This window comes from Labrus mixtus, chromosome 17, assembly GCF_963584025.1.
Source record: "Labrus mixtus chromosome 17, fLabMix1.1, whole genome shotgun sequence".
Taxonomy (NCBI): domain Eukaryota; kingdom Metazoa; phylum Chordata; class Actinopteri; order Labriformes; family Labridae; genus Labrus; species Labrus mixtus.
In genome coordinates, this window is record NC_083628.1 from 18349953 (window position 1) to 18370491 (window position 20539).

The following is a 20539-nucleotide window of genomic DNA, read 5'->3' on the forward strand; positions in this document are numbered from 1 at the left end:
CACACACACAAACACACACGCTTCTTCTCTCATGGTTGTATTTAAAAAAAGCAGCAACTTGCGGTGTTGAAAAATGAAGCCGAGGCTGAAGTGTAAAATCTTGCAGTTCCTCGAGTGTCCACTAGAGGCTGGCTGCAGAAGCACAGGAAGTCACATACACACCCATTCTAAAAAGTCTGTTTTTACAGCAGAGATTAACATGTTTACAGCCTGGTTCAAAAAAACAAACAGGTCTGATTAGCTCATGTCTCGATGGACACACACTGTACAGGGGGTGAATGTTCTGATGACTCATCAGTTTTGATTTGATGAAGGATAAGAGTTATTCACAACAAGGCGTGTAGCTGACCTGATTGACAGGTGGGCGCGGTGTAACGGTTTGTCAGGAGGTTTAAAACCCGCCTCAGCTCCAGCTCTCAGTCTGTCGTTAGGTTGACTGAAAGTTAGACTGAGACAGCATTTCCAGCACGGAGACCGCCATCGATGGGACTCCAGCGCCCCCTGCAGGAACAGACAGGTGACTTCAGGCTTGGTCAGCCTCCCCACTAACTTTTCAATTTCATCTCGTCAATGGAAAGAAAACGTTTGTGTCATCACAAATAGAGAGATTTTAAGGTCGTTTAACGTCTCGTCTTGGTAAATCTTCAGGTAAAAATCGTCTTACTCAACTGCTGCTAAGGCTTTCAAACGATCTTTACATCCTGGTCTGCTGCTGCTGGAGTGGAACACGTGTGGGGTCTGAAATCTGCCTCTTCAAGGAGCAGAGAGTCCGGCTTTAGACTTTTGGTCTTATTTACTTTCAACTCTTGTTTGGTGCGGCTCTTAGTGTTTGTTCCAGCGGAGGATTCATGCGGCTCTCTTCACTGAGAACCTGGACCACCACTGCTGGAAGGGGGGCAGGGGAGGGGGGGCGGCAGGGGGTGTCTTTGGAGGAGCCTCCTTGACCCCCTGGCCCTGTGCCCTGTGCTCCACACGGCTCCAGCAGCTTAACAAGCATAAAGAGGTTCAGGATTAAAGAGGATAAGAGGAGAGGAGAAAGGACCAAGCCGTAAAAACAGACTGTGTGTGTTCCTCCACTGTTCTCCTGTTTGCTCTCTCTCCTCGGGGAGCCAAATGACCTGAAGGAGGAGTCTGGGAGGGGGGTGCGCGGAGGCTTCGGGTGGCAGCTTGTTGGAGTTTTAATTAGTAGGAGTAATCAAAGGATGATTGTTGAAGAGGCAGGGGGAAATAAAAGCAGGATTCTCCGAGAGGGGATGAGCTGTTTGCTCAGCCAAAAGCTCAAGAAGTCAGAGCGAGGCGCCGAGAGTCTCTGAGGAATCCCCTCCGACATGTCGGTCAGCAGAAAATGATCCCTGCAGTCTATTAAACACTCTCTAATCACCTTCTGGAGAGCCAGGTCATTCTTACAGCCAATCAGGAGGAGGGGGGGGGGAGTAAAGGTGCAGCATCATCTTCATATGAACTATGTCGTACACATGGACAGAAGTCTGCAGAAACCAGGTGAAAAACGTGCTGAGAGCTTTCACAAAGTTCAAACTTGACAAGCTCGCTGCAGGGATTCTTCTCCATTCAGGCCTGCACAGCGTCAGTGCACATTGATGTTTGACAACGTGTTGGCCCTCCCGCCATCAGGGCCTGCTATTGTGTTTTTGCCCTTCTGTCTCCTCATCTGTCTCCTCCTCCTCCTCCTCATCCCTTTCCTTCTCCCTCTCCTTCCTTTCCTCCTCCTCCTAGTAGTTTTTTCCCAGGTGTAGGTCACTCAGGATCTGGTAGACGACCTCTCACTCTCTCTCTCATTCACTCCCAGCGTCACACGTCCCTTCAGGTTCAGTGAGGGCTGGAGCTGATCCCAGCTGTCATTGGGGCGAGAGAGGCGGGGTTACAACCTGGACTGGTCGCTCGCTGACATACAGAGACAGACAACCAGCCACACTCACATTCACACCTATGGTCACATTCAGAGTCTCCAGTTAACCTAACGAGCATGTGTTTGGACTGTGGGAGGAAGACAGAGTACCCGGAGAGAACCCACACATGCACGGGTAGAACATGCAGACTCCACACAGAGAGGCTCCTGTCAGACAGGGATTCAAACCAGGAACCTCCTCACTGTGAGGGGACAGCGCTGACCACTGCAGCAACGTGCAGCTGAAGAGGTGGATTTTAAATGATGTAACTTTAAATATTATGAATGTGCCTGCTCTCTCATATTTTATCAAAATGTTCCTATTCTGGAATATTTTCTGCCTGATTCAGAACTCAGCAGAGAGCTGAATGCATGCTCCATCCTGGACTGTAAACCTTCTATCATTCAGGTCCATGTTTGATCAGGTGGAGGTGATTGTGTTTTCATCGTTCCTGCAGAGCCTGAAAGTTTTGTAAAGAAGAGAGGGAGGAGGAGATAAAAGAGAGAGAGGGAGCCCGAGTTGGACTTGTTTTCTTTTGGCAACAAAGCAGAAGAAAAAACAGATGCCAAGAACCACACAGAGAGTCAGACAGACAGAGAGAGAGAGAGAGAGAGTCATACGGAAAGAGAGCGAGGGGGTGATAGAGAGAGGGGGGAAGAGAGATAGAGAGCGAGGGGGTGATAGAGAGTCAGACAGAGAGAGAGAGAGAGAGAGAGAGAGTGACAGAGAGAGGGGGGAAGAGAGAGAGTCAGACGGAGAGAGAGAGAGATAGAGAGGGGGGAAGAGAGAGAGAGTCAGAGGGAGAGAGAAAGAGAGAGAGTCTGAGGGCTTTCACACTTGCACAAGACTTCTGAAAATATCCTAAAATATCCACAAACAGCTGAATGTTTCTCTGTTCACCCGGAGTTTCTCCTCCAGCCGCCTCATATTTATTCTGCAGAAAGTCAGAGTGAGCTGATGTGAGAACACAGCAGGATATAATCAGGAGAATTCACCTGGAGCGAGTGGTGACGTTTATGCTCTGTGATCGCTGCACGACCATAGACTGTCTGCACGCCACCTCTACCATCTCTGTGCTCTAATGAACCTGCTGCTGCATGTTTCCTGTTCTCCAGTATGTTCTTCTCCACTCTTTAGTTCACATTGAGATTCTCCGGAGCAGTCCTCCTGAAATGATCTAGATATGTTCAGGAGTGAAGATGTGAAAACAGCTTTTAGAGACACAGAGAGAGAGAGACAGGTGGAGAGAGATCCTCTGGTCCATTTTTAAGTCAATCTGATGATTTAATACTCTTTAGGTTTGCTGATGTGCGGTGCTGCATGTTGGTAAATAAAAATAAACTTTTTAAAAGTGAACTCAGTGTAAAGAAATGAGTCTTATTGTATCAAACAGTCCTTTAAAGTCTGTTAGAGGACAAGAGGCTCGGAGCGAGACGGACAGAAAGACGAGTTACCATGATGACAGGGAAATAAAAATAGTGACACCTCCCTAAACACTGTAACGTTGTGTGTGTGTGTGTGTGTGTGTGTTTGAATTTCTGTCTAGACTTTTTATTTGAACCACAGAGGAAACCGGCTTCAAAGAAAAACGGAGAGAAGATAACAGAGATATTCATGGATCCTGATTCAACATGCAGCGCTCATATTTATGTTTACCTTTACCTGAGGGACCCCCCCCGTGTGTGTGTGTGTGATCTAACAGCAGCCTCAGGTGATTTGATGTCGTTCATCTCTAATCAGTCTGAATCTGAACGTGTGCATGAATCACGCAGAGCCTGCAGATATTATTGTCTGACTCGTGTCATTGATCGTCGAGAGTTCAGACGTCGGCGCTCAGCGTGCTGCGTGCAGACTTCTGCTAATCAATGGGAATGATCAAAGAACGAGAAGAAGAAATAAATTAAATCACAGTCATTTCATATAACTTCTGTTATCACCTTCAGACTCCGGTGAGACTTGGCGACCGCTGCAACCACAGCTGAGAGAAAAGTGTGTTTACATCAAAACATGAGGAGACATTTAATACACTCATTATTACAGCTGATATACTGAGAACACACACACACAGACACACACACACACACACACACACACACACAGGTGCCAGCAGCACCACAACTCTCTGCTCTATTAAAAAACATGCCCTGAGTCTTTTTTCAACGGAGGCCGCTGCTAGCACGCGTAAAGCTGGACAGAATAGATCGACTCACCTGGACAGGAAGTCAGACAAGGAAACGCTCAGAGCGTCCGGTCAATTTCAAAATCAGACTCCTGATCATTTTTTCCATTAATTTATCATGACATCAACAAAGCCTGTGATGTGTGTACAGCTGCTTATGGCTGCCAATCGGAAGAAGGCGAGCAAGTCGGGAGGCGGGCCTTAAAGAGACAGTAGCTGAAATGAAGCGTTTCAGGCGGAGGCTGAAATTAGGGATTTTACTGAGGGCAGTATTTAAGATTTTTGAGCTACACATCTCGCAACGCTGCTCAACAGGTGACCCAGAGTGACATCATTAATGGCGAAACTCATGACAACCGTAATGTGGGGATTTTAAAGTGTCACTGAGGACAAACACAGCTTCTGTTCTGTGAATGAGAAAAGTGAAATCATTCAGCGCTGACTCATCCTCCTTCAGGCCTGTTTTTTCTTTTTCTTCTTTTCACCTGTCTCCGTCATCCAGGTGAGTTAGCTGCACATGAACTCTCACCTGTTTACTGTTACCGTGGTTATTGATCAGGCATGCGAGAAGTTCAGTTCCTTGTTTGTGCTCACTGAACTTCACACCCGTCAGGCTAAACTGTCACTCAACGTCTCAACGAAGACGTCTTCACTGCTGAACTCTCGCTGATGTTCAAGGAGTCAAATTTAAGATACCTAAAGAATTATGAGCTTACTATATGATCAGACATTAAGGAAACATGTTGAAGTGCTGGCTTCTCTGACAACAATGCAGCAGCCAGTATGTCCTCCTTCTAACTTTAGATTCTGGTCCTGAATGATCTGGATTTGTTTGGACCAGAGAAGGTAGACGGTTTTAAGACACCCTCACACGGTCGTTTCAGAGATTGAACCATGATTCTGCTCCTCAACACAGCAACCAATAACAAATAAAATCAATGAAAGACTTATTCCTGTATTTGAGATTAAAGCATCACATCTTGAGTTTCTGCAAACTCTGCAGAAATATTTCAGAAGAACCCCAATAAAACTTTACACACAAATTGGTCAAAATGTTTGGGCGTTTATTGAGTTGTGTGTGTGTGTGTGTGTGTGTGTGTGTGTGTGTGTGGTTCAGAGGGTGTCGCCCCTGTTAAAATTAACCACAGTCTGCTCTGCTGCTGAACTCTCTCTCTCTCTCTGATGTTGGAAACTGTGACAGACGTCTGTGCTGTAAGTGGGATAAACATCTTCTTCTTCTGAAGGGTCACGACTTTAACCCGTATCACACATCACAGGATCAGAGTAGAACCTGGAGAGCTCTGATCATTTCAGAGGCCTTCTGTGTTTTTGATGTGAATCGACCATGTCAGAATTTTGCAAAGTACAGTTTTCCAGGGCAAATTACTGACTATATTTCTGCAAACACACACACAGCTCCTCAAGTCCGAATCATCATCACAATATTTTTTTTTAGTTTATTTTTGCCTTTTTGCCTTTATGTGATAGGACAGTGGATTGAGTATGAATCCAGGGAGAGAGAGAGAGAGAGTGGGGGGGGGGGGGGGGGGGGGGGGACCACAGGGCTGACTTGAATCTGGGCTGCCCGCTTGCAGGATTGTAGCCTTTCTCTGCAGCTTTTTCTGTTCCTGCTTGAGATTAACGGAGGCTGCGCTGGACGTTGTAAACAAAAGTTTGGAAAGCAGTTTGGGTGCAAATTCATCTGACTCATCTCTCTACACAGGAGTGAAGACTCATTTAAATACCTTCATAGTTAACAGCATGTGAACATCAAGGCGTTGTAGCCTGCAGAATGAGAGCTGCACCACGTTTCTATTTGTATAGAATTAAAAAAAAGAAGAAGAAGAAGAAGAATGCAGCACTCTGGTTGTTGCTGCACCACGCAGACATTAAAGGTTTTAACTTCAGGACTTATTCAAAAGAATAACCTCCTCACACTCCTTCACTTCTGGTTTCATCCTGCCTGGTGTGAGCACACGCTGCTCTCACATATCTTTGAGGGTCAAAGGTCGGACATCATCTCCCTTCATGGTGAGGTTCAGTACAGACCTGACACTAATAAACACGCTGCAGGCCGAGGGACTTAACACCACTTATACCCTCATAAACACACACGGCCCACGATGAAGGAGGGGTGGGGTCGATGGCAGACTTTATTTCCCCAGGGACCCCCCCCCTCAGTCCCAACATTTGAATGAGGAAGAATACATCAGTGACAGTGCAGGGGGGCTCCCCCCCCCCCCCCTTCTCTCCAGCTTCAGCAGCTCTGAGTTGTTCTTTAACACACATCCCTCTCAGTGTGAAGTTTGGGGAGGATGTTAGAAATCCAAGATGGTGAACGAAGCAGCAGACGCTTCAATGCTCAAATAATTAAAGGTGTTCAGAGTATTAAACAAACAGGCAGCGTCATTATGAACTCCAGGATCGGACCGGTCCCGAGGTATCTACATGATCTCATTAGTCTGGTGGATGAGAGGATCTGTGAGTCCTTAAAGGTCGCTCTGAAGTTGAGCATGTATAGAATAAGTGTGTGTCTTTGTGTTAAACACGCCGCTCTCCTCCGGTCTGTAACGTGTCAGATGGAAGCCGACGATCTCTGCTGAGCTCCAGATTGTCAGAAGTGATGCAGCGTTGAAAAACCAAAGATGTCTCTGTTTGCTAAGTGTATTTGGAGAGTTCACTGTTATCCCCCTTAAAGCTGCACATGGCAACCTCGGGTTCTGGAGGAGCCAAATGGCAGGAGAAGTAAGTGTTCGTACGAGACGCAGCACAGCAGGATCATGTTTACCAAAGCAGAGGATGTCAGGGGGAGAAGGAGGAGATATAACACTTATCTTTTTCTTTTTTTAAAGATACTACGTGTAGGATTGAAGATGTCTGACGTTAGTGACGCTTGGAGGGCGTCTCAAAACATACATGATCCAGTATTTTAATCTAGTACCAGCAATAATCAGCGTGTGCATGGAACAAGTAACTCCTCCCCTTAAAGTCTTTATATGTGATTTATCACACTTAAATATAATAGAAATCAAGTATGTCCTCTGAAAATAACTCTGAGTCATGACTGTCTACAATGGGTGTAACATCTGAGTCCCACTGTCTGTGATGTTTTCAGAGTTTTCAGAGTCATATCTTCAGTTTGTTTACATCGCCGGGACGGCAGCTGACTCCTCCCCTCATGTATAAAAGTTGTTTAATTGAGGGACTAGAGAAAAGAAGAATAACATACTGTACTCACTGCTTAACTGTGTTTCTAGATCACGCTCATTTCAGGTAAATTTACATGCAGTGTGAAGATACGAGCATAATAAAGATCGCTAGCATTAGCATGCTAACACAACAATGCAGCGCAAGTTGTTTTGGTTTCATGCTGGTGCTGAAGGGCGACATCTGCTGGATCAAAAAAAATCGCATATAAAGCCTTTAAAGCAGGACTAAAGATCGCTTCATATCTCACTAGTCGGTTTCATTTCACAATCAAAGAGTCAACTTCTCCGAGCACTTTGAAAAACAAAGGCTGCATGTGGACTGTGTCCACCTGAGGGATCCTCAAGTGGACACTTCACTTTTAGCACTTCCATATTGGATTAATCCTTCAACAGTCGAGGTAAAATCGAATGGGTGCAGAATGACAGTCATGGAAATCTGCTTTTAACCGCTGCAGGTCCCACCAGGAGCTTCAGTAAAAGACAAAACGATTATTTCAGACTGATTAGAAACATCTGTTTGATGAAGAATAAGATTTATTTTAATGAAGCTCAGCCGGGTGATAAAGCAAATCTATGCAGTAATTACTGTTACACTTTCTAAAGGGACCCGCGTGTCTCCAGGACAGAGCGACCAGAGTGAGGGGTAACGATGTAATAATAAGAGAAACACAGACTCATGGTGTGTGTGTGTGTGTGTCCGGTGTGTGTGTGTGCGTGTGTGTGCGGGCGTGTGCCGAGTCCTCAGAGACCAGGGAGCTAATAACGTGGACAGCTTGGAGCGTGCAGGTTTTGGATGAGCCCTTGGGGTCTCGAGTCGTCTCAGCGTGCTAAACGCCAGCCGGAGTCCCCGGGGGAGCCTGCAGCGCCGATACAACGATTAAAGAGGGGGAGAGAGAGGAGGGAGGGGAGAGGGAGAGGGAGAGGGCGAGCGAGAGGGAGGCAGAGCCAAAGACACGGCAAACGTGTTTCTGCTGAGAGCTGCTGTCCTCTGAGCAGTCTGAGAGGAAACATTCAGAGTGAAATACAGATGATCACAGCGTCTACACCTTCACGTTTAGCAGCTATCACAGAGAGACCCTCAGACAGGTAAGCGAGGGTTAAATCAATACCCAAACTATTTCCTGCCTCACCTTTGATAGACGTACAGCGGTACCTCAAAAACACTTAAGGATACCGAAAGTGGATTCTTAGAAGACTCTTCAACAGATGCTCAAGGTGACCTTAACATGGACCTAAAGAAGGACTCAGTTACCTAAAAAAAAAAAGGAAAACTTAAGAGACACTTAAGGGTATGCTGATGCCTCCACAGAGACACAAAGGGGAACCTTTCAACAGAATTCAAAGGGTTCTTCATGTAAGCCATGGGGTTCCTTAAAAAAGTCCTGGTGTGGACCACAATATAGAAGTTGGTCTGGTGGTCTGAGAGGTGCCAGGTCACTTTCCCTAGAACTCAGAGAGCAAGGCCCCAACCCTCAACTCTACCTGTGTAGCAGCTCCCATTCTGACATCTCTCCTTTAATTGATCTGGCACAACAGAGAAACATCGGCTACTGGCATCGGTTCATGCCACATTATTTTGAGACAAAGTCTGTCGACTGATATCAGCTGATACCGGTGTTAAACCGATAAATCGTTGTGTACTTTCTTGATACTTTAAAGGTCACATATTCTCTAAAATCCACTTCACCATGTTCCTCTAACTCTAATATGTGTCTCTAGTCCGTCTACAAACCCCCTAATGATGAGAAAAGTCCATCCTCTCCATCTTTTGCCTGCTCCACATTTCAGAAAATGTGTGCTCAAATAGGCCGTTTGGAGATTTTCCCTTTATGACGTCACAAAGGGCAGTAACCCCTCCCCCAGGTGGGTGACACTCCCACAGCTAGGTGTTTGTTCTGCCCTCTGAGTCTGCCTTCTCACCGTAAACAATAGGACATGGAGCGAGAAAGACCGAGTACACCCAAGTCCTTCCAGAGAGGGGGCGTGGTCAGACACAGCTCATTTACATATTTAAAGGTACAGACACAGAAACAGCCTGTTCTGAGCAGGGCTGAAATAGAGGGGTTTATAGACATGATCAAATACAGGATCAGAGTGGATTTAGAATAAGACACTTCACACACATGTTTTGAGGAGCTCTGAAACTTAAAACATCCACTAAAGAGGAACCATGATTGTCCACATGTGACGCCCAAGTGGCGTGTAACAGCATTTACAGGCGGGGAGGAAAATAACCAAACAAGACAGACAAGACAGTGAACTTGACTGGATTTCTCTCCACAGTGATTTTTTTATATGTACAGATATCAGCCACTACAGACGGCACAAAGTAAGGTACTTATCAAACGCTATCCTGAGTTCATATTTAAAAAGAGGACAGAGTTTGGGGCTGAAAGAACAAAAAGAGACGGTTTGCCAGGATCTGCTTCAGATTTTCTCTTCACCGCTCATATAAATAATTAATTTAACGAGCTGCTCGGACATGTTGTCTCTCCCACACCACGCTCTATAAATCTGACTGTTATGGACCACGCGACCAAACAGCCTAACCCCCCCCCCCTCCTCCATCACCTCCCACTGGCTCCGTGGTTTTGGCTCTGCTGCTGTGCCTCGCTCTTTGATCGCCCGACCCCGTCATCAATCTACAGCAGGATGTCTCCACGTTCAGAGCTGCAGGTCTTCACACTCAGACGTGAGGTGCAGAGGTAGAAAAGTGTATTTTCACACTAAAAAAACAACAACATGCAAAATGAGAATGAGGGGGGGGCAATCCCACAGACTAGACAACATTTACTGCCTGTTGACTCACTGAGTCATGACCAACATAAAACCATCTGTGTGACATCAGATGGTTAACCCCGTCCTCTCACAAACATCTTACAAACCGGCACGATCACGGCTTTTTATAGACGACACAGCACCAAATGATAAAGTTATAAACCTGATTCCCTTCAGACAGAGACTCTAATCTCAACACACCTACACATATGAACCAATGAACTGACACCAGACCATGGGGGGGTAACACTTCCTCATACCTACACTACACAACAAACACACACAACACAGGTAAGGGGTGTCTGTGGGGTGAAAGGTCAAAAAAGTTTTAGTATCCATTTGAGAAGAGGTTCAGAAATGTGTCCCTCCACAGCTCCCTTACACCTCCTCATTTGTCTGTTTCTGGTTTCTGTTTGAAGTGGAGCAGGCTCAGAGGAGCAGCAGCATTAATCACGCGCTGAGGCGGCGTTGGAGCGGTCGCAGGACGACGACGACCTGCGGCTGCTCGCTCGCACTCTGCACACGTAATGAAACATAATCCTCAAAGTTTTTGTTTTTGCAGCTCGGAGCTGGGCCGTCGATCAGCTGACGTATCCAAACACAGCCGAGCTCTAAGCGGCTCCTGCTGAGTCATGTGTTGTTTCTGTGGGTTCACTCTGTACACCCCCCCCTCCTCTTTTCTTTGCCCCCCTGCTCAGGAGGGAGGGGGTGTATTTAGAGTCCCGGGGCAGCCTGCTGAGTCTGGGTCCAGGATTTACTCTCGGATCATCACCTGCAGGGGGCACCGCTTTGATTTGATTGATGCTGAAGTCATCAGGTCGTCTGGTTACTAATAAAACAAACCGGCTCTCTTTTTACGGAGACTCGTCCCACAGTAGAGCTCGTTTACATGTGAAAAAACAGAGCGGTAACTCGGAGGGGTGAGGAGCAAAACATAAATAACATTTAAATCAGAAGCAGCAAAGAGTGCTCAGCGCACACCGAGAAGACAAAACAGAGTCCAGTCGCAGGCCGGGTCACAGACAGGGAGTGTGTGTCACAGACAGTCTGCTGTGATTGGGTGCCTGTCAGAAGTGTGTGTGTGTTTTTTATAAGGAAAAAATATTGACCATATTCTTATTTGAACATTAGAGCATTAAAAAAAAACCAGTCAGATCTTGTTTCTGCCGTGAACCCTGAAAAATGAGGAGCGGCCTTCTGTTCAAATCAGCGTTTATGCACAGAGTGAATCTACAGTGAGAGGTTGTGCAGGTTAGAGCTGCAGCAGCAGAGACACATGACCCGACACAGAGAGAGAGAAAGAGAGATGGGGAGAGAGTAAGAGAGAGAGAGAGGGAGGGAGAGAGAGAGTTTAAAGCTCCAGGACGTCACAGACACTCTTCAAGAAAATCAGAGACGACAAACCACAGCACACAGTGCATCGTGATAAGCATCAAAAAACAACCACACTGCTCATATCAAACACAGCACCACAAACACATCTTGTCACACCTGTCACTCAAACCTCATTTAAACAACACAAACAGTTCCTCTGCTGATTCAGAACACATTCATTTAGTTGTTTTCTGTGTTTTCATCATAATTTATTCACATCTGTCGATAGTTCACAGCTGTGTTTAAAGACCTGGTCCTCAAACATGTGACTTCTTTCTCTCTGATTCTCAGCAAGTTTTGACTTTTCCTTTTATTCTTCACCTCTTTTATTGTTATTGTCACTAAAGTACGCTGCACACTCCCTTAAAGTGAATCTCAGTCAGACGCTGTGAGTTATATTAAACAACACGTGCAAACAGACGCACAGCTCAAATCTCACGACATTAAGGACTGCACGCTCAACTTATTTATCAAACTCAGAAGAGCAGTTCAACGAACCCGTAGATCCCCAATAAATATATAAAAAATAATAATGCCACAAATTCATCCTAAACATCCTCCATCAGCATCAGTGCAGACGACAGCCGTTATTAAAGCAGCCTGTTTATTAAGCCCCTCAAAAACATGATCCTTCATCACCTTCTGGCTGGTTGTGATTATTATTATTATTTTATAAATTGTATAAATCAAAATAATAAGACAGCACAGGTTTACATAGCCTCTCTCTCATAAAAAATGTCTTTATACTCAAAATATGAAGCCGTGCAGATCCTGAAGGAGAGAGAATCCACCCACTGTTGGGGGTTCGGTGCCTTCCTAAAGGGCACCTCTGCAGTACTCAAGAAGTACCCTGGAACCTCTCCAGCTACCAGACCAACTTCCACATTGTAGTCCGCACCGGGGACTTGACCTCCAAACCCCCAGGTCCCTACAGACTGAGATACTGCCGCCCCAAAACTCAAAACTGCTTTTGTTTGTTTTCCATGTTTGTGTGTATGTTGTATCAGAGTTTGGATCGGCCTATGAAGAGTGTGTGTGTGTGTGTGTGTGTGTGTGTGTGTGTGTGTGTGTGTGTGTGTGTGTGTGTGTGTGTGTGTGTGTGTGTGTGTAACATTACATGCCTAAACCACCTCCAGTCTGTGGCACCCTTATTTTTGGGGTCACAAGCTGTAAAGTTTGGGAAACCCTGGCCTTACATGATGCAACCCTTCACAATAATTAACACACACACACACGCACACACACACACACACACACACACACACACACACACACACACACACACACACACACACACACACACACACACACACACACACACACACACACACACACACACACACACACACACACTTGAATATGAAATGACCAAAGTAGACTCGTGAGCCTAAAAACTACACGAGAAGCTCTAAAGACTGAGTGACTGAGTGACTGAAATCTCCCCCTCCCCGGCCCAGCTGACCCCCGGCTCGTCTTTAAATCAGAGTAAAGTCACAATGATCCGGGTCTTACCTCCGGTAGTCCTCTCTGCAGTACACTTTGGACTCTCTGCAGTAGCAGGTGGCGGTGAGCGGCTGCTGGCACGCGGCGCACTGCAGACACTCCTCGTGCCAGGACGCGTCGTTGACCCGCAGCAGGAAGCGGTCTGAGATGATCCGCGTGCAGCCCGCACACACGAGCCGCGGGGAGCACGAGCCTGTAGGGACGACACGGACCGAGCTCGTGAGGGGTTTCTATACAGGTAGCCTTTAGTAACTGCAGGGACACAGGACAACTTTTTTTTTTTTTTTTACGTCAGAGCTTTTTATATGACGTAGTGTGTGACGGGATCAATCTCAGGCACGCTCATTTTGTGAATGATATGCACGAGCTCAAACACCATCTCTGTGTTCCGGTTTATTTATATTATTTATTCTGTATCATTTATTATTTATTCCGCATGTTAAAGAATAAATTGTCCAAAAAGCACAAGAAAATAAACATTAGTTTCTGCTTGAGTGGGGTACGGACCCCCTCCTCGTGACTCTTTCAGCAGATTAATTTAACTGAGAACTTCCGGTTTAAAAATAAATAACGGACATGTTTTTATTGAGTCAGAGGAAACTGTAATCCTTCATTCTTTGTTGGGAAAATACAGATTATAATTATTATTATTAATTTGTCCTTATTCTCCCTCTCCTGGTATTAAATACAAAAAATAGAAAGAGTTTTTTGAATTAATTTTTATTTTATAATTTCGGTTAAAAAATATAATCCATAGAAAAACCTCGGAGTGTGTCGACAGAAAGAAGCAGCAATACAAATAAGAAAAAAAACAGCTCACATAATTAAAGTAGTATTTTTAAACAGACAAATTATTGAATTTTAATATTTTATATTTATTTTTTACGCTTTTAGCTGAAATAAGTAGTTCAGGCTCAGGTTCACATTTCAAACGCGCTAACACAGAATCACTGCTTCAGGCTGAGAGGAATACATTCACTGATTGTGTTTTAATCAAGTTAATTAAATTAAATAAATCTTATTGAGTTAACACAAATGCGTTTGTTTCCCTCTGACCAAGAAAAGCAGCAGGAGAGTAAACACATATTGGAGCCAAAATGTGGCTTTATAATTATTATTATTTTCATTCCTGTTTATTTATTCTGTTTTAAAGCTTACATGACTCGATTATGTATTTTATTGTTAAGCTCGTCCTCTCCTGTGTTATGGTGGTTTTATTGTAGGCTGCACTGAGATGTGTTTTTCTCTGCACCTTAACCCGAGGCTAAAATCTCCCATTAAAGTCAGTTTTATCTTATCTCTAAAACATCGAAAATAAATCAAATAATCAAAACCTCCGCTTCATTTTTAAAGATTTGACGCGCGCGTGTGTGTGTGTGTGTGTGTGTGTGTGTGTGTGTGTGTGTGTGTGTGTGTGTTTGTGTGTTGTGGTTTCAGGCTGCAGAGAGGAGACTTGTTTGCAGGCCTGCATGTGTGCCAGTAAGTTCAGTGTTCGCTGCAGGGATCGTCTCAGTCTGAGAGCTTTTTTAATGACTCATTTGAGTGAGAAACCACAAAGATAAGAGGAACTTATAAACGAATATGTATCAGGGGTGTTACCGTTTTTGTGTTTTCTCTCTCTCTCTCTTTCTCTCTCATGTGTGCCCTCCAGGTGCTGCTCCTCAGTGCAGACCTACAGAGAGAGAGGAGGCAGCAGGACTCCAGGTTGGACATTCGGCTGTGTGTGCGTGTGTGTGTGTGTGTGTGTGTGTGTGTGTGTGTGTGCGCGCGCGCGCTCTTGATCGAGGCCTGACTCTTCTCTCTGTAGTTGTATTTTTATTGTGAGTTTATGACTTTTATTTCAGAGTAGCTCTCTTCTCTTCGTGTTTTGTGGAAGAAGCTTGTTTTGAGTTGATGCGTTTTATTAAGTTTGTTAATACATTTTTAATAAATGTAATTCCTCCTTCTCTTTCCCTGGATTATATTCTATCGTCCCTCACCATCTCGGGGAATGTAGGCTATAATTTTGGGGACTCGTCCCGCAATTAAAGCTGTGATCCAAAGTGCCCCCCTCACGCGCTCGTGTTGAGATTTCTCTGAAATTTTGAATAAATTAAACGAACCATGTTGGACTATTACACCGTTTAATGTGTCCTCTCTCTCTCTCTCTCTTTTCTCTATCTCTGTGTTTTAATGTGGTGAGCTTTGACAGACGCAGCTTTAGCTATTTATTCACTGTGGTGACATCAACAGAAAACAAATGAAGAGAGCAGGTAATATCACACGAAGAAGAGAGGGAAACAAACTAAAAGTAAAAGAGCAGACATTTCTGTGATTATTTTGATGAATATTGACCTTTTCACTTTGAGCTGTGCGTAATTTCTCCAACAAAAAGATGAATGACAGGTCCGTAATTAAAGCTGAATCAAATCAAGGAGACTTCATTCACAATAAAAAATGAGCACAAATCTTTGTGTGTTTCCCCCTCACCTCTCCTCTGGTGCAGACAGCTCTCCTCCGTCCTCAGTCGGTCCTCCACCTTTATGTCGTTCAGCATCTTTAACGCGCTCACAGAGGGACACGCGCCACTCTCCACGCGCCTGTCTCCACGCAACTCTCCTCGTGCTCCTCTGACGAAGTAAAATGTCACACACACAAAAAAAATCCACAAACAGAGAAAAAGTGTGTGAGAGGAGAAAACCTTCAGCGGGAGTAAATCCAGAACAAGAGGACGATCCGGATCCTGAGGTCCTGAAGACTCTGTGGCATCCTGAGCTGAGGGACTGAGACTCAGAGAGGAGAACAGCCCCCTCCTTTAGTCCTCACCCCCCTTAGCGGAGCACTTTCTCTGTTATTGGTGCTCGATGGATCCGCCTCCACACAGTCCTCATCTTAACAACTGAAAATCAAAACCCCACAAACACACAGACACAAAGCATCATGGGAAATAAAGTCTCAGAATAAACACATACAGACCCTGAAACCCCGAACACCAGGGCCGGCTCCAGCCTGCCCCCTTTAAGGTGGGCAGGCTATAAGGTGGTCTGTATTCAGGACTCAGGAGGGGGTGAACATTTGAATGTTTTATGAATTTTAAAATTTCTTTGTTTTGTTAAATTTGTCTTTTAAATAATCTAGTGTTTAAAAAAAAAAAAAATGATACAACTTTTTATGGCGTTCACAGCGTGTAAACAAACATTTGTACACTATGAAAATAATTAACCATGTGTGCGAGTAGTTTGCAGATATTATATTAAACAACGACATTTGAAAAGTTTCACCTTAAAGTGCACAAACATTCGGGCATCCATCAACAGCAAACAACAACAAGGAACGCTAGTGGGGCATTGGTTGGTGTGCGGAGGCTGTGGTCCTCCAGACGGGCGGCCCGGGTTCAAATCCAACCTGTTAGCCCCTTTCCTGCATGTCACTCCTCTCTCTCTATCTCCCTGATTTCCGACTCTATTCACTGTCCTATCTCGCCAATAAAAGCACAAAAATAAATCTTAAAAAACCCCCCAAAAAACAAGAAGGCAAGCACGATGCCAATAGGGGCTGGCAGGTGCTATCGCCCCGATTGAGCCCACTCATGTGTGTCTGCTTTAATTTAAAAAAGATAAATTAAAAGTAAATATGAACTCTATTCATAGCACCCCAACATATCAGTCAAACTCCCCCTCAGCAGGAGGAAAAAAATCCTGATGCCGTCCCTGCCAGTAGAAGAGGGAGGATGTAGAAATATTAACAGCAGGTTTATTTTATACAGCACAGTGAGAAAGAAGCTTAAAGTAAAGAGTATAAATAAATATGTCTCACAGGCTGAAATGTAAATATTGCAAAGGTCAGAAAATATTTAGTCTACAGAATAAAAATAAGATTTGTAGAGAAACATGATCAGCATGTTCAGAAGGACTCTGATGGTGCTGCAGAATTTAAAAGAAGATTCTGTATTTGAATACGTCTAAATGATGCAATCTGCGCACGTGCAGCCGGATCTATAATTAGCATATTCAAATCTTAAATAAACTCAGATAAGATATAAAGGCCTCGTGCTGATATGAAAAATACAATAAACCGGAAATTGTTTCCGTCAGGTTGTTATAGAGCTGTCACATCGATCAGTGGAAATCAATAAAAAGAAAAAACACAATATTCATCACGAGACGGACACAGATAGAAATCGTCCATGAGCGCGTGAGGAGCGTTTATGAACGTATTAACGGGAAATTAAAGACGGAGAGTAGCGCGCGCGGGGCGGCAGCTCACGAGGACGTCTATGAGCTTAATCTGCAATTTAATATAAAATTATAACACATGGAGGATTTTATCTGGGTAACAAAGGGAGGACAGGGGGTGTTCTTGATCAGAAGAAATTATTATAAAACCCACAAAAAGACGATTTATTTAAAGAAATAAAAAGTTAAAGTAAAAAGACAACAAAAAAATAATTCCCTAATCTCATATTGACATAGATTAAATATATCTATGTGGCTGCCATGAAACGTGTATTATTTTGTCAAAACAGTTGTAACAGAAAACATAAAAATCTGCAGATTAGGAACATTAGACTGAATAAATATTTAAGTTTCTAAACGGTTTCTTTTAAAGTTTATTGTGAAACTGCAATCTGTTTAAACTTAAAAAACATAACATCACAGGACTTAGAAGCACAGATTTATGTTTTCATGACTTCAGTCGTTTTTGTACTCGAAGCTGAAAAACATTAAAGATGTCATTAAACTTTAATAAATCACAGAAACCTGCGAATGACAGGAGTCATAAAGGTGTGACAGCACAATGTGTTTATCATGGTAATGTTGAAAATCTATTTATTTATATGTGCATTAAAAATAAACCTCCAGAAAGCTGTTCAGAGCAGTACGGTGTGATACTGCCCCCTTGTGGTCAAATGTAGCCAGAGACACAGAGGGACGGATCACAGAGCTGCTGAGAGGAGGATGTTCAGCATGAGTTTAAACAGTTATATTTATTTATTCATGGGTATAATTATTTATATGGAAAGAGTATAATCAGGGGAATGTTCCTCTACCTGCTCGACCTAAAAGCTTGTGATTTAACACCTGCATCAATCATACATCTTTCAAGCCCGTCGAGGTCGGATGCAGAGGCTTTGCAGTCCGCATGTTGTGCAATGTCTTTGTACTGCTTGGCATCACAGGAGCTGCCAAAAGGAGAGCGTTCAAGACCACCATTGAGGCTGCACAGAGGGTCTCTAGGGGGGCTTTGGATGAAGAGGTCCGACCCGTGGGCCAAAGCTGCTGGGACACGAGTCAGGGCATGACTAACCTTAATTAGAGTGTCTGATGGGGTGAGACCCGGTGAACTCAGGATACATCACTGATGATGAGTCCCAGTGCATCCGAGGATGTTTCTTCAGACCAATGTCAAATGTTTTTTGGGATAAAGAAAGTGTGCTCTGAATTCTCAGGTACCCAACAATCAGTTTTGATGCTGATCAGAACTCTCAAGAACATCTGTTGATGTTGTTGATGACGATACGTTTAATTATAATTCTGAAAAGTGCTCTGCCTCTCGTCACTTCCTGTCAGCACCTGTTCTCTGTCTCTGGTCACTTCCTGTCAGCACCTGTTCTCTGTCTCTGGTCACTTCCTGTCAGCACCTGTGCTCTGTCTCTGGTCACTTCCTGTCAGCACCTGTGTGTCCAATCAGACTTAAAGCTGTTTGTTCCTGTCGTTGTCTACTCCTCTCTCGTGTTGTTCGTCGCTTTGGATAAAAGCGTTGTGGTTAACGAGGACAACTTGAGCAGCCTAATGAACGCTCTGCTGACGAACAGGCAGCCGATTTATAACACAGATCTGAAGACGAAGAGGTTTGATCTTCTCCCGCTGTGAAACCTTTGATGACACGCCCCCCCCCCCCCCCCCCCCAGACTCTGACTGGGGAACAGTGTGCGAGGAAAGCAGCAGCAGCCGTCGACCAATAAACACGTTTTATGATTCTGTCCGTTTGACGGATCTGAGACGTTTAAAAGTCGTGGAAAATTAGGTACAAGTCTTAAAGAGGCTGCGGTGACACCAGCACAAAGCATTCTGGGAAGTTGTTTTGCAGCAGACTGCTGTAAATGTGTGTGTTCTTTGTGTTTTATATCGATGCTGGTGGTCTGTGAGTCCTTCAGACTTAAACAAGTGTCACATTATTTACAGTTTTCTGAAGAATCAGTCATCGTTGGAACAGTTTTCTTTCTCTGCACATTTATTAAAGGAGAATTCTGGGATTTTTTTTGCTTCCTGTCGCTGCATGTTTTTGGGTCTAAGAAGGTGCAAAAAGTTTTAAATGTCTCCAATTGACTAAATCATCCTGCAGCGGTGAAACAGGCTGCAACATAAACGTCGATGGATCAAAGAGTGTCCTCTAGTGTTGTAGTCAAGACCAAACTTACCGAGACCAGAGTGCTCCCAGACTGAGACAAGACCAACACAGTTAGGGATCGAGACGGAGACAAGACTAAGACCAAGGCAGGATGAGACCGAGACAATAAATATCTCTGAAAAATCATCTTGTGTACAGGGGGCGTGTCACTCACTGTAACACCGGGAAGGTTGCGGTCGTAACCGGGGGATAAAAATCAAACTACAAATTAATTGAAGTTATTAATTTTTTTTAAAGAAAGGGGTGTTTTCATTCTAGTCACAGTAATGACATGGAGAAACATTACATTTGCATGCAATGTGAGGCTTCGAGCTAACTAAAACGCTAACATTAGCATGCTAACACAACAATACAGCTCAAGTCAAGGACAATTTATCCCCCGCTTGCACTAAACGCCACTCCGTGCGAGTGGAGTGGAGTGGAGGGGGGTTTGGAGGTGTGTCTCTGGAGGAGAGCGGAGGCTTCAGTATGAAGGAGGTGTGGCACAGTTTGTTTGGGTTTCAAAGGCGCCATCTACTGGATCAAAAAGTCCTTTGAACATTTCAAAATAAGAAAGAACCTTACCTTATCTAAAGGTGCGTCTCTGTAGGGATCCCGTAAAGGGCTGCAGACATGTTGGACTCTCTGGGCGTCAGCCTGAGGTCTCCTGTATACTGAAGGAATCATTCATGGAGACCACAGCAGCAACCAGAACACCAGTATGCAAACTGGGGACGACAACCTCACCTGCGTCCTGTGCCAGCAGCTCAGTCAGAAAACAGTTTGGCTAAAATGATCAACGTTTTTATTGACTGAAACTGGACTCAAAGGTTTTGAGTTGGCGTCGACTATAAAGTGAAGAAACGACCCAAAATTGACAAAAACTAAAACATGTTTTATGGTCTAAACACTAAATCTTGCCACAATTAACAATATGCAATATGTCAGCGACTATCAGAGGATATCTTAGCTTCATCTTGTTCTACAGAAGACAGCTAAGGTATGCTGTCCATTTGTATACACCGTCTATGGTAAATCCTGAGATTTATTTAAAGGACCAGTATGTAACTCTGACCCCTAGTGTTTAAAACAGTCTACAGTCCAGATTCTATTGTAGAGAGCTGTCTCCCCCCCGCCCCCTCCTCTCTAGAGTCCATGCTCACACAGGTCACCATGTGGTGGACACTGAAGCTTCAGTGTTTATCCAGCTCTGCATCGGC

The 20539-nt window shown here is 44.4% G+C and overlaps 2 protein-coding genes across 2 annotated transcripts in view; both read right to left on the reverse strand.

The window, feature by feature from the left end:
• LOC132992422 (LIM homeobox transcription factor 1-beta.1-like) overlaps window positions 1-15889 on the reverse strand; it is a 28476-nt gene extending 12587 nt beyond the window's left edge. Inside the window, exons 1-2 of the mRNA XM_061061681.1 lie at window positions 15420-15889; window positions 12960-13143 (exon numbers count right to left, since the gene is read on the reverse strand). Of these exons, the coding sequence (XP_060917664.1) occupies window positions 12960-13143; window positions 15420-15486 (251 nt within the window). The 5' untranslated portion in view covers window positions 15487-15889. The remainder of the gene's footprint in view (window positions 1-12959; window positions 13144-15419) is intronic.
• Window positions 1-20539, reverse strand: part of ajm1 (apical junction component 1 homolog) — a 142316-nt gene that overhangs the window by 54243 nt on the left and 67534 nt on the right. The window lies entirely within an intron of this gene.